This window comes from Mustela nigripes, chromosome 7 (assembly GCF_022355385.1).
Source record: "Mustela nigripes isolate SB6536 chromosome 7, MUSNIG.SB6536, whole genome shotgun sequence".
NCBI classification, from domain to species: domain Eukaryota; kingdom Metazoa; phylum Chordata; class Mammalia; order Carnivora; family Mustelidae; genus Mustela; species Mustela nigripes.
Genome location: NC_081563.1, coordinates 5841928 through 5856430, shown reverse-complemented (window position 1 = coordinate 5856430; position 14503 = coordinate 5841928). Strand labels below are relative to the sequence as shown.

At 49.6% G+C, this 14503-nt stretch overlaps 1 protein-coding gene across 2 annotated transcripts in view; it reads left to right on the top strand.

Annotated features, from left to right (window-relative positions):
- Positions 1 to 307: 307 nt before the first annotated feature.
- MBOAT2 (membrane bound O-acyltransferase domain containing 2) overlaps positions 308 to 14503 on the top strand; it is a 120369-nt gene continuing 106173 nt past the window's right edge. For both annotated transcript variants that reach the window (XM_059405121.1, XM_059405120.1), the window contains exon 1: positions 308 to 436. In XM_059405121.1, coding sequence (XP_059261104.1) covers positions 362 to 436 — 75 coding nt within the window. In that variant the 5' untranslated portion in view covers positions 308 to 361. The remainder of the gene's footprint in view (positions 437 to 14503) is intronic.

Genomic DNA, 14503 nt, shown 5'->3' with positions numbered 1-14503 from the left:
GGCGTCGAGGCGCCGCTCCGCGATTGGGCGGCGGGGCTGTCTGGCGCGAGGGCGCGCGAGGTGGGGAGGGGGCGCTGGAAGCTGCTGGAAGTCAGGGGGCGGGGCGGGCGCGGGCGGCCGGGGGCGCGGGCGCGGGCGCGGGCAGGGGTGCGGGCGCGCGGGCGCGGGCGGGGGCGCTGGGGGAGGGCCGAGCCGGTCACCGCCCCCGGCCCCTCCCTGGCCCCGCCCCGCGCCGCTCACACCGCGGGCGGCCAGGGGGCAGGCGCGCCGGCTGCATCCCCATCCTCGGCGTCGCCCGGCACGGCGCGCGGGCGAGCGGCGCGGGCGGCCGGAGCGCGGCAGGCGGAGCGCCAGGCCGGCCATGGCCACCACCAGCACCACGGGCTCCACCCTGCTGCAGCCCCTCAGCAACGCCGTGCAGCTGCCCATCGACCAGGTACCCGAGGCGGCCCTGCTGGCGTCGCGCCCTCGCCGCCCCCTCCCCGGCCGTGTGCCATCCGCGCGGGAGCCGGGACGCGGGGCACGGGCTGCGGCGGGGGCCGCCCCTTGAGGGGAGGGGGCGACCCGCCTGTTATTGTCCGCGCGCCATCTCGCGCCGGCCGCCCCTCCCCGGCGTGCCCACCCAGCCCCCATCCCGGCCGTGCCCGTGCCGCCCCGGGGGGGGGGGCTCCGGGCACCGACGTGCGCGCGTGCATGCCTGGCCCTGCTGCCCGCCACGGCGGCTCCCGACCCCGGTCGTGCGTGCGCCGGGCACTGGGCGATCCCGAGTCCCGAAGCCACTTGCAGTGCGTGTGGGCACGGGTGTAGATGGGGTAGAACGGCAGTGCTTCGGCGAAGCCGGGGTGCCTGTGTCTTGCGCGCGTGGCACCGAATGCCCCACGGGGAAGCGGGATGGACGTACCTCGTGGAGAGTGCCCTGGACCCGCGAGCGTGGCGTGGGGGAGGCCGGCTTAGGGCGCTGCGACCTGCACCTCGGGACAGTTGGCGTTGAAGTGTGGCTTGTTGCACAGAGAGGCAACAGTTTGCGGGGAAGGCAGAGGTTAGGAAGCAAAGTCAAAGTGAGATAATAATCCCAGGGTTCCTAGCTGAGAAAGTTGCAGCCTTGTAGTTCGAAGGAGACACCTTACCCCTCCCTGTCTCCCACCCCTCAAAAAACCTTAAGACACTGTGTAGGGAAGGGGGGCGGTATTTAGATGAGGCCGGTTGAGTTTGTGTGAAAGGCCTTAGGATTGTGGAGAAATAAAGAGTATTGTGATGGGGAAAGCTGCGCCATTTTTATTCAGAAAAAGTTTAGAAGTATTTTCTCTGAGTGACATTGAGGGTAGTTGTTGGGGAAGGAGGCGGTGGGAATAGGTAATTGCTCTAGCCCCAGGCTAGAGGTAATTAACTGAATTTTTGGCTTAGAATTATCTCAGGTGTGCTGGATCTAGGCGTGTTTGCACTTTACAAGGGATCCGGGTTCACTGTCCTTTCCTTGAGAGTGTGGCTGTCATTTGTTGTCATCGGGATGTCATTTACGAGGCAGGATTCCTCTGTGTCAGGGCAGCAGGATGGGAAACCACTCTTGTGCCTGATATTAGGACAGTAACTTGCTTTGTCCTTTACTGGTTTTTTGCTTTTTGTTTTTTTAAAGACTGAAGTGTGCCTGAATATATAAGAAATTCTCCTTTCCATTTGGATTGGAATACCTTACTTCTATTTCAGTCATAATTTTTGATTCATGGTAAAATACCTATCCCCTACAGATCTTGAGCAACAGTTAGAACACATACTGGACTAATAAAGTACCAGGAGTGAAATTTATCATATACTGGAAGAAGGTCCTCTTCTGTTTATTAAAAAACTGATCAGAACTTAGGATTTTGTTGTTGTTGTTGTTGTTGTTTGATCTTCTCAGCCCTGTGGAGGATTCTCACTTTTTGAAACTGAACTACTGTATGACCTTTTAGTGTATTATACCCCCGACTTAAAGTAGGTTGTTGCCAGGGAATCCGCAAATGCAAGATACAAATCTGTTTAAAAATTTTTTTGATAATGAGGAGCAAGGGAGATAGGTCTCAGACTTTTTTCTTTTTACCTGAAGATTGTTGACATAGAGTGTTATGTTAGTTTCAGGTGTACAGCATAGTGATTGGACAATTCTGTGCATGACACAGTGCTCCCCAGATAAGTGTAGTTACCATCTGTCCCCATATGACTTTTCATTAATTTTAGGGAGCAGGTGTATTCTTTCTCTCTCTGCTCACCACGATGGTTTTTTTTTTCCACTATGCTAATACCTTTTAATTTATATGCTTATAACTTTTTAAAGCGATTTAATATTAGTGAACTCATGCAAACATCTCAGCAATCCAGAGCAAGTTCTTTTCAGTACTGAAATAAACAGGAGTCTCAAGGGAAGGTGACAGGACTTGAAATTTTGACTTCTTTCTTATCTGTGGGTCTCGATTTGGTATTGTGGACAACCTTCATTCCCTTGGGGCCGCTCTGAATTTTTGCAGCCATTTGTATTTTGAGTTGTTTCCTCTTCTCTAAGCAAATCTTAAGAATTTGGTTTAATAATCACACATGCCTTAACTTTTTTTTTTTTTTAAAGATTTTATTTGTTTATTTGACAGACAGAGATTACAAGTAGACAGAGAGGCAGGCAGAGAGGGAGAGAGGGAAGCAGGCTCCCTGCTGAGCAGAGAGCCCGATGCGGGACTTGATCCCAGGACCCTGAGATCATGACCTGAGCCGAAGGCAGCGGCTTAACCCACTGAGCCACCCAGGCGCCCGCCTTAACTTTTTATAGCGTTAATACACTATTTCTTTGAAGCGCTGAAGAATTGATCTTTTTGCCAAGAAAACTTGCAACAACTAAAAAGTCATGTTGTAAATTGGATGCATAAAGAGTCATTCAATCTTTATTTTAAAATTGAGCACAATAGAAATACATTTTTGTAACATGTAAATAATTGAGTCCAAGGTGAGAGGAAGCCTCAAGAATTACTTGTAATCAAATAGTGTGATTCAACAGGAAAAAGACAAATCAGGAAATGAAAAGTGTAAAAATATAACTTGTTAGTATGTTAATTTGGTATGTGCTAATTAACAGTGTTTTGAAAATTTAGGAAATTATAAGGGCAGTTGTTGAATGTCAGAGGAAGAAAAGGACCTCAGGGCCAGAGAAATCGTTTCACTCTCGTGTAAGAGTAAGTGTAGTGTAGAATTCATGAAACAACAGAGATCCTGGTCTGTATGGAATTTACAAATGTACATTGTGGGGTGTCAGTTAAGAGAGAAAGTAAGACCAGGGGAGGGAGAGGAGTGGAAGATTCCGCCTTAGACTCCTGGGTTGGTTAATCCTGAGCATTGCAGAGTGTCCTTGAGGTAACCATAGTCCTTGTTCAGTATGCCTTTAGTTTAAATAAAAATATTACCCCCAATTTGGGGTGAGGGTAAATGATGCCTTAAGCATCTGATGTTTCCCCATTCTAGGCCGTGCATTCCAGGTGACTTTATTTCTAGGTTGTGTCATGGAGGGGGCAGATGGAAAGAGGTTTTGAGGAGGATCTGGACAGAGGGAGAGTGGTCCCAAGACAAGGGCCAAGCGCGCTGTGGAGAAGCCATCAGATGTCACTGAGTGTAATCACGCTCTTTCTTAGCTGCTGGTGTGGTGAATTCTTTAAAGACCCCAAAGTAAGAATAATTATGTGTCCCAGATCAACCTAGTTTTTAGAGTTTTTGTTGTTATTGTTTTTTTTTTTTTTTTTTTAAATCTTATCGTATCATCCGTTCTGATACATCTGATTGACGCAGCTCTCGAGTTACCGACTGAGGCCGCTCTGCTGTCTTCCTCTCCTCCACTTTACTCTCTTTCCCTTTTACCATTTTCCGTCCTTACTGCCCATGGTGCTGTGTAATCTCGGAGGGATACTGTGAAACTGGAGTACATTTCCCCAGCGACAGGGTATCTGTGTTGGCGTTCTTGGCAGCCAGTCCTGTTTGGGGACAGGGTCATTGTGTTAGAGATGATGGATGGAGCTGTTTGGGCGGGGAGAGAGGGCAAGAGGGAGACTCAAAGAATTTTGAAAGGTTTGGAGGAGGGAGAAAAAGGTCGGTGGGGGAAGGAGGCTGACCTACTGTAGCCAATCCCGCGAAGTCAGAAGTCAGGTAATAATTACCGTGGGTAACACCTTACAGCGCACAGACCTGTAGGATTTCCCTGAGCTTCGCCACGCCTTGTGTAGTCCGATGAGATTCAAGGTCTGATACAGTTCCCCCATATGCACATATATTATGTCTGTGGTATCCGTGTTATGGTTATTAACCATTTGATTCAAAGGTCAGTTTTAGTTTATAGTCTTAACACGTGGCAAATCATTTTTGTACATCGCTCTTGTAGATCTGGGTTGCTCTCGTGTATTTTGCAGGGAGAGAACGGAGATAAAGAACTTCGCAGACACTGAAGTGCTGTTGGCGATGGTTGGAATAGGGGAAGCCGTGCATGTCTGTAAGAGGGAAAGAAGTGTGGATGGAGGCTTATTAAATCCTGGTTCCATTTTTGGTCAGTTTGTCGATTGACCTTTTAAGTATATCCAGTCCCCCACCCCCCATGATGTAGGCATCTGAAGTAATACGTTTGGGAAAGGCGCATTTTAAGACATTAGCTTATTTAATCCTCCTACAGGTCTGTGCAGTAATGAACCCCATTTTACAGATGAAGAAGTAAGTGGAGTTTTCAGTATTGGGCCTTTTTCGGAATATGAGTTTTAGGGGGAAGAAGGTGAGTAGCAACAGAACAAGTCGATCAAGGCTTAATTTTATTTTAAAGCCGCCATTTGAATGCTTTAGGTTTAGGACATAAATATTTAACTCATTTGTCTGTCCTGTCTACTTTTACACCCATAATGAGCATCAGTCTTCATCGTGAGAACCAGGAAATATGAGACAATCTGCTGTGGAAGATTCCTTTTAATAAGGAAGGCATATGGAACGCGGAATCTTGAGTCTGTATTTTAGGCCCTGTCAGTTAACTAATTTTAGATATGTCACTTTACATAAATGAGTTTCCTTCTGTGTAAAATGTGTGTTGTGCTTCGTTTTAAAATTCCATGATTCTGTGTTTGTTTCATTAACTGACGAAGCTGCCCCAAATTCTTTCTGGACCGAATTTATAAATAAGAACTTAAGGGAGGAAAATGGACTAATACATTTTGAAGACGTTTTCAACAGAAGAATTGAAATGGCCTCTGTGTTTCATCTTAGGCAGCTAAGCAGAATAACCACATGCCCCAAACATTGCAGTTAACATTGGTTTCCCCAAATTCTGTCTCTTTAGCTGTAGGAAGTAGTAGTGTGGTGCGGTGGGGGGAAGGCATGGCTGGGTCTGCAGCCAGACTCGGCCGGCCCCCGGCTCTTTGGCACATTACTGTGTTTTTCTTTAAGCCCCAGTCTCCTCATCTGTAAAATAAATAATAAGTTACACCTACTTGTAGATTATCGTGAAGATTAAAACACATGATCTGTGTGAGGCGCCCCGCTCCTGATACATGATACATGTCTGACACACCTTTCCTCCCCACAGATTGTGAAGGGTGTGTAAGTCAACATCTGTGCCTGTGTATTCCGGTTTTAAGCTTTGGGACTTCCTTTTTAGGAAGGGAAGTATGAGGTGGAGGTTCAGTCCTATGCCCACACAGTGATTAAATTAGGATTAAAATCTAGTTTTGAATTTGGAGTCAGAAGTGGCTTTTCTGCTGCTTCACAGCTTCAGGAGTTCTTTGTCCCCCTCTTTCGAGCTCCCTGTGTGGGTCTGCCTTGATAGGTACAGATAACCCTCGTCTCTGTTGAGTGTGGTCCATCAGGGCTGACTTTCCAGGGAAATAATCAAAACAACTCACATACACACAGCTTTTGCCCGCAGTCTGCTAACAGGTGGGATTCCATAATGATGGAATTTGACAAGATTTTTAAAAAAATAAAACAAGCCAAAAAAAAAAAAAAAACCATGCCATAAACACAATCCTCAGCAGAGTGATCATTGAATGATTTTATGAGTGACTTGGTTGAAGCCTGAAGTCATGCTTTGGTCCATCCGTGGGGTGTGGAAAAGGTGGGGAACCAGCTGATGCCTGAAGAGATAGAATCAGGATTCAGGAGATCTGAACAGTTCGGCCCTAATGACGCGTCCCTTCTTCCTGGGCTTATCCAAATCCTAAAGCATTCTTCCAGCGCCTCGTCCAGTACACCTCGCTCGCGTATAAATCTTTTTCTGAATCCCATCTGAAGTGACGGATTTCTTACTTGAACCACAAAAGCATTTTGAATCTGATCCTCTTCTGGCCTTTATTCTGCTTCCTGTTCTGTGTGTCAGTCCCGGCTCTGGTGGCGGCCGGATTGAACTGGGTAACCAAGGAGACCTTCAGAACTATTTACTAAGATAAGGGCAGGTGTAGGGGAAGGAGCACCGAGTAGTACAGTCCCCCCTACCGGCGTCCCTGGGCCCAGCGAGACAAGGAGAGGGAAGGAGCAGAACCCCAAGGGGGGGTCCTAGGGGCTGTTCCCAGAGGTGCTGTGGCCTCCCCCGCTGAACTTGAGGGAGGAGCCTGGGAGGTAAATCCCTGTGCCCCTCGCAGCCTCGTGTCCTGCGGTGTCTCCTTCAGAGGGCACTTGATGCTTTGGGGGCATGGAGTTAAGGTGGGGGATGGGTCCGGAGGGCTTTCAAATACCCACAACGATGTGATTACGAGTAAGCATTTTGCGGCATCACTCATTTCTCTACCTGCTGTATACGAACAAAACCCTGTCAGTCCCCTCAGCGCACAGCCTCCTTCTGTCTCTTCTCAGTCATACATTTTGAAAGAAGAGTTGATTCTTGCTGTTTCCATTTTCCCTCGAACAACCATTGGAATCGGGCTTCTGCGTCCAGCCTCACAGCCGAATCCGGCGGCGAACGTGAAGGCGCGCCCTCGTCGGGTGCGTCCCGGGCTGCGCCCGTCACAGCTCGGGGCCTGCGCCGCGCCGGCTGTGCCTTTTCATGAAGGCGTGGCCCTGAGATCGCTTGTATCAAAAACCACTTGGGTTTGTTGTTAAAAAGTACAGATTCTCGGCGTCTACCCAGAGCCTCCTGGACGAGGGCCAGGGAACCGGTGTTTCCGAGCGGGCTCCTCCTCGCCCTCACCTCCCGCCGCCGTGGGCGTCTGAGGGCTTTTCAAGGGTCTCCACGCGACCGAAAGGCTGTAAAAGCGTGATGCTGTTCAAACACTGTATGTCATCGTTCGACGGTGGCCTCCGAGATGGGGTGCTGGGTGCTGGTGCCTGCGCCCTTCGGTCACAAGATTTGGGAGAATTAAATTCACGGTGTCCTCCAGGCGGTCGGGCTCGGAAACGGACCAGTCTTGTTGAGTCGTGACCGCGTCTCCCTTCGACCCGGTCCTTTATCGCTGGTGACGCTCGTGTAGACCGTGTCAGGGGTCGGAACGTGGGGTCTTTCCTGAAGGGGAGGGGTGAGGGGCGCTGCTCCTTTGAGAACGTGGCCCGAAGCAGAGGCCTGGTACGCACGTCTTCCGCGGCTGCTCGCTCTTTCTCACTGTTCGGGACCCGCCCCTGGTTTGGGGCCGCAGGAGGCCGAAGGCCCGGCGACAAGTGGCGGTGGAGCTGAGGTCGGATCCTGCCCCGCCGCCCAGCAGGACTGTGCCCTCACTCGGCGGAGCCTCCCTGAAACGTTTCGGTCCTGTTACCCCCCCCCCCTCCCCTGCCCCCCGAGTCCGCTCCTTCCCCCGCCAAAGCCTCCCGCCCCGCTCAGCCTCTCCCCTGCTCTGCTCTCCCGCCCGACCCTCCGCCCTCGGGACCTGTCTGACCTCGGAAGGAGTTCGTGGGCACATGTTGGGGCCTTTCCCCTTTCCTCCGGCCACTTCTCCCACGTGAGTACCTTCCAGCCCCAGAAGGCCGTGGCGGGAGGATCCCCCTTCGGGTTCGGGCCATGTGGCCACCCCTGGAGGAGGCCTCCCTGGCCCTGTCGCACGCCCCCTCCTGCCTTGTCCGCCCTGACCCCAGCCCCTTGGGATGAGTTACTGTGTGCATATCTCACACCTCCCCCGGCTGGGCTCTCAGGTGCCTGAGCACAGCAGCCTCCTCTGACACCGGCTTGTGTCCCCCACGCTCAGGACCAGCGCTGGCTTAGACTGTCCTTGGAGTCGGCGGGACTCCCGCGGGGAAGAGCCCAGACGGGCACCATGGTCATCGCTTCTGGGCGGTGCGGCCCCACCATCCCCTGATTTCTTGCAAGTGGCAGCGGCCTGGTCTGTAAGATGGGGCCACAGGTGGGCCGTGCCCTGTGGGGTGTGGCTGGCATCGCAGAGGCTCACTGTGCACACAGGGGGCGCTCAGTGGGGGTTGGCCGGGAAATCAGCGATGGCCCTTCGCTGGGAGGGGCCCTTCCTCGTCTGTGCAGCCCAGCTGGCTAGGAGCGCCCCAGATTGGGTTCAGGCCCCCCACCCCATGACTTGGTCTCTGCCAGTGGGTCCCCATTGGGCGTCTTAGTGGCCGCGTAAGGCCTGAGCTTCCCGGGCCTGCCTTGCAAGGCTCCCTGAAGCCCGCACCGCAGGGGCATCCCTTAGAAGCCAGCTGCACCGCCCTTTTGGCTGACTCTTCTTCACGAGGGTTACTTACAAGGCGACTGGTAAAGCCTTGGAGAATTTTGGAGGACTGTGATGGTTGTTCGAAAGGAAATGAAGATAACCATGAGAGGTACCAGTATTGTCAGCTAAAAGATTACAGTGTCTGGTGGTAAGGGGTGATTACGGTGATTGAAAAGAGAAGCTTTATCAGCATTGTTATCAAGAGATTCAGAATAAAGAAGCCTTCAGAGTGCATAATTGTCTTTATTCAGGAAGAACAAAGGCCTGCGGCTTTTGGTGCCACGCCCTCTCCCCTGTCAGTAGTCCGGCCCTTCCAGAAGGGCTTTTTTGCGATGATGTCTCCCCCATGGGATCCTCTGGGTCAGCCAGTGGCCTTGTGGGGTGCGGAACTTAGGGGACTCCCCAGCTGCCAGGCAGATGGACCTCACTGTTCTGTGAAAGCCGGGCCTCTGACCAGCTCGCCTTGCTCCTATCTAGGCACTGGACAAAAATGTAACATACTTTCTGTTTTAATCCATAATCCCACAGAAACTTTCTTAGTTTTTAGAGGATTTCTGGGCCAAAGTAGGTGTTTGTGGAAGGTCAGACTTACAGATAATATATAATTTTAGATATATTAAAGTTACTCAGTTACATACATGTATATTAAAATAAAATAAATAGCTCTCTGCTTATATAAACAAATTCTAAATCCTTTTCTTTTTAACTTTTTTTTAAAGAAGATCTTATTTGTTAATTTGGGAGAGGGAGAGTGAGGGCTTGATCCCAGGACTCTGGGATCATGACCTCAGCTGAAGGCAGACCTTTAACCAACTGAGACACCTAGGCCACCCCCCCCAACCCTTTTCTTTTTGAAACTAAATTATATGTAGATTTACACATATGAAAGATATTTAGGTGATCCCTTGTTTTTTATTTTTTTCCTTTTTCAAACTTATTTTACTTAAATTCAGTTAGTTAGGGTAGAGTGGGTATAGTGTGTCATTAGTTTCAGATGGACCCGTGTTAAAACTGAATGGAAAGACTTTTTTTGCGAAACCGTCGTCTAGTGGGTGCCCAGCAGTGATTGAACGGAATGCATCTGATTTAACAATATTACATTTCAAAAACAAATGTAAAGACCTTCAATGAAGTTCTAGAAATTCATCGTATGTATAAAAGCAGAATTGCCTGAGAGACCAGCATTAAACTTTGAGTAAACCTTGGGAGTTTTTGTTTATTGGAAGGTGCCCTCTAGCTGACCAGGTCATAGGTCAGGGGAATTAGTAGTGCCAACATAAAATCCAAATTCAGATGTCTAGAGGGCACCAGGCAAGGAATGTGAATGAACATCTGTCTGTGTTGATGTGGCCCTTTTATGAGGCATGGACAGCATGGCCATCTGGAAAGCCTATGCCCACTCTGAAAGGAAAGCCCTCACTCCCTTTTGCTGATGGTTACCAAAGTTGATTTTTCAAGGGAAACTGGAATGCTAGATTTCTGTGAATTTTTTTAAAAATTTTTGGCTGAAATAGCCTTAAGTTTTCTTTTTTTTGAGCTCCAACAACACATGTAGCCCAGATTTAGCTTATTGGCTGTTAAGAAGTAGGTAGCAGTTTCTGTGAGAGTGAACAGTGGTCAGTCCACTCTGAAGTTTATTGCCCTGGCACAAGAGTAGACCGGATGATAACTATCGCCGGCCCTCAGGACTGGAGGGGGCTGGAGAACTCTGTCACGCAGTAGTTGGAAGAAGTATTTCTTAGATTTCATCACTTGGCAATTTCATCCTTAAATTGGCCAACAGAATTTCAAATTAAGTTTTCCCCAAACTAGTTCTCTCCCTTGGGAGTAGGTCACATCTTGGAAATAATCTTGAACATCAATATCCCCTTTATTTATTTTTTTTTTTTGAAGATTGTATCCATTTATTTGAGAGAGAGAGAGATCGGGGGTGGGGGGCGGGGGGGGGGGAAAGAACCAAAGCCGACTCCGCTCTGAGCGTGGAGCCCAGGGTGGGACTCCATCCCACCGCCATGAGGCCGTGACCTGAAGGGAACCAAGGGTCTGACGCCCAACCGACTCCGCCCCCCGGGCGCCCCAGAAAGTTAATATCCCTTTAGAGAGGGAAGGTTGGAATCTCACACAACTATCATTTCTTTCTTTTTGCAGGTCCAGTTTTACAGTGATTAATTGATCTAAGTTGTCCAGGCTGTTTAATGGGGTGTGACATTAAAAAAAGTGTCTAGCTAATAGAGAATAATATTTGAAAAGGTCTTGGTTGCTTTACAAGCCCCTACCAGTTTTTCAGTTTCTTTGGAGTGTGCATTGAATTTTGGCCAGAGTATTTTGTCTTGTGATAACTGTTCAGGCTTTGGAGTTTAAGTTTAATCTACAGTTGCTGCACTGTGAGTCTTAGCGTGCCTTTTCTAATACAAGACTGGCACAGCTGTTCATGTTAGCTGCTTACCAAGAATAGAAATGACGAAGACTGGGTGTCTGAGTAGAGCCGAGAAGATGAAGGTGGAGGGCACGGTGGAGCTTCCCTTGCTGGTCCTGCCTAGGTTTGGAGATACTTAAGGGGTCCTCAGTCTCTAAGACCATAATCCTGCTATGAGCTGGTTTCTGTACTTCTCCTAGAGTATCAGTGTGTCTTTTCCTTTTGTTCTTGTAAAATATCGTTAAATCCCAGAGTAAAGGAAAGTTGGTGTATTTGGCATCACAAAATTGAGCTTCAGCCTTCCATTGGGTTTGAATAGAAATTCTGATAAACTTGTCACAACCGAAAGGGAATTTTGGGTATTGTCAAACTGTATATTTGTTACAATTTTCAATATGGATTGGAAGGATTCTATTCTAAAGTGGTTTCTTTTTTTAAAGTACAGGAAATATAAATTAATGGGGAAATATGCTGTTCTAAGAAGGTTTTTGGCACTGACTCAGAGATTACCACATAGGACTGTAATTTATAAAATAATTTATAAAGTAATTCAGTAGCCAACACTTGAGTAGATTTAAAAAAAAAAATCCTGAGAATATTAAAGACAAAAGGATGTTGGGACCACTTCAACAAAGACAAAATAAATTGGAACAGAGCCCAAGACTGGTTCTGGGTTGTTTTGCTTTTTGTATTGATTTTATTGAAAACAAGGGCCTCTGGAAAATAATGAAAATGTTAAACAACCTTTCCTTATTTCGTCCATAACTCTAGATCAGATAAATGTAGGATACTGAAGGTTTAGTTCTTATGAAATGAAGATCGCCCTGTAGGTCAGTGTGCCTTGGCTCAGTTGGTGATGCGGATTAGGACGATCAGCCATCCCCGTGTTGGACAGCCAGCCGTGTGCGACAGGGAGAGGCACAGCAAGGGAAAGCCAAGTGTGTTGTGTATTATCGTAAGTCCTATCCCGGGGAGGTGGATTGCGACTGAAATCCAGAGCCTTCTCTGAAACCGGGAATCAAATAAACTAGGTAGGAGTCATGTAGAAGACAAACCTTGACAAACTGGTATCCTTTGAGAATGATATGGAAATGTGTAAGTTATAGTGTTGTAGTCTGCAGTGAATGTTGGTACTTTTGGGATTATTTTTTAAGATTTTATTTATTTATTTGACAGAGGGAGACAGCGAGAGAGGGAACACAAGCAGGGGGAGTGGGAGAGGGAGAAGCAGGCTCCCCATTGTGCAGGGAGCCCATGTGGGGCTCAATCCCAGGACCCTGGGATCATGACCTGAGCCAAAGGCAGACGCTTAACAACTGAGCTCCCAGGTGCCCTGGGACCTTTTTTTTTTTTTTTTTTTTTGAGAGAAAAGAAAGATAGCAAGAGAGAGCATGAGCAGGGGGCAGGGGGTGGGGAGAGGGAGAAGCGACCGAGCAGAGAACCCGATGTGGATCTCGATATGGGGCTCCATCCCAGGACTCCGGGATCATGACCTGAGCCAAAGGCAGATGCTTAATTGACTGAGCCACCCAGACACCCCGACTTTTAGAACATTTTTTAAAAAAGGAAAGTTGCTGGGGTGCATGGGTAGCTTAGTTGGTTAAGTGTTTGCCTTCGGCTCAGGTCATGATCTCAGAGTCCTGGGATCGAGCCCTGCATTTGGGCTCTCTGCTAAGCGGGAGCCTGCTTCCTCCTCTATTTCTCCCTCTGTGCCTGTGCTCTTTCTCTTAAATAAATAAAATATTAAAAAAAAAAAACAAAAGGGAAGTTACTGGTTATGGTATCACTTTAACCAGTAACTGGTTATGGTATCACTCCTGGTGTCAGGAGTCACCATTTTGGTGGGGAAGCGAGGTGGGGTCAGTAGATATCATGGTTTACTGAGTGTGTAATATAGGCCAGGGGTTTATCAGGTCCCGGATGTGAAGATGGGTAAGAAGCGGTTCGGGTTCTTGAGCTCCTCGTGCAGCAGGAGGAGAAGGACACGTGTTTACAGCACACGAGGGTCAGAGGAGAGATGTTGGGATTAGTCTGGGTAAGGCTGCTACAACGGAGAATCCCAGCAGTAAGCCAGTGACTTAAAGATAGGAGTTTCTTGGGGCGCCTGGGTGGCTCAGTGGGCTAAAGCCTCTGCCTTCGGCTTGGGTCATGATTCTAGGGTCCTGGGATCGAGCCCCGCATCGGGCTCTCTGCTCAGCGGGGAGTCTGCTCCTCCTCTCTCTCTGCCTGCCTCTCTGCCTACTTGTGATCTCCGTCTGTCAAATAAGTAAAATCTTAAAAAAAAAAAAAAAGATAGGAGTTTCTTTTTCCTGACATCACAGTGTCCGCGCAAATGGTCGAGGCTGGAGCATGGTGACACGCCTGGACCTGCGGACCCCCGCCGTCCTCTCAACACGGTGTTCTTCCACCCGGGGCTTACTGTCAGCTGGCTGGGGCTGGCTTGGTTACAGCAGTGGTCCTTAAACTTGGGGTGGCCTCAGGGGCCCCCGCTGCCCTGGCTGGAGCAGACTGCTGGGCCCTGGGAACAGGGTTTCTCATTCACTAGGCCGGGGCTTCGGCCTGATGATTTTATTTGCAGGAGTAGTGAGTTCACAGGTGATGTTACTGCCGCTGCCCTGGCGACTGTACTTGGAGAACTTGGAGGGCTCCGGGGGAGAGAACCCATGCGGTCATAGCTGTGGGCCAGAAGTGGCACATACATACCACTGTGACTCACATTCCTCTTGTAGAGCTTTGTCACATGGCTACAGGTCACGGCTGGGGTGTGGGGCTGGAGGCTGATCAGTGCTGTTTCCCTGGGCAGCCACATCCAGAGACAGTTCTGTGACTGTGGAAGAGCCAAGCAGGGTCCATCAGCTTCTGGAATCAGCTAGGGAAAAGCAGCTGTCACTCGGGTTCACATTGCTCAGGCCGGGTAATGCTCGAGACAGAATCTTGAAGGATGAATTTTCCTGGCATCCTAGAGAGACGGTGCAGCATGCAATGGAGGAAACTGTTCTAGAAGGAAAGCAGAGCAGGCTCCCTCCAGCAAACACTGACTGCTGGCCAGGCTGCACGTGGGGCCTCATCCTGCAGAGTGAGAGGACGTGGGCAGGGTCCCAGGGTGTCACTGGCTCACAGGCCAGCACGCTTCGTTTAAGATTCCAGTGGTTAAGATCATAGGTGCTGGAGCCAGCTTGGGTTCAGGCTGTGGTTCTGCCATGGAGTGTCACAGGCCATGTGAGTCACTTGAGGCTCGCTTTATGTGTTCCGCAGAGCAAGCCTCCGGGAGCGATGGCTGCCGTGGTGCCTTTGGTGAGCTTGACTCGCGTGAAAGGCGCCCTGTGCTGGGACGTGTCCGGCGGGTGGCCGTCTGGCTTCTCCTTGAGCCCTCTCTGATGGAGAGCTTGCTCCCTCTGTTCGGGCCGTCCGTTCCATTCCAGGATGGCGGCAGCTATGACGGAGCTTGCCATCCTGCGGCCCA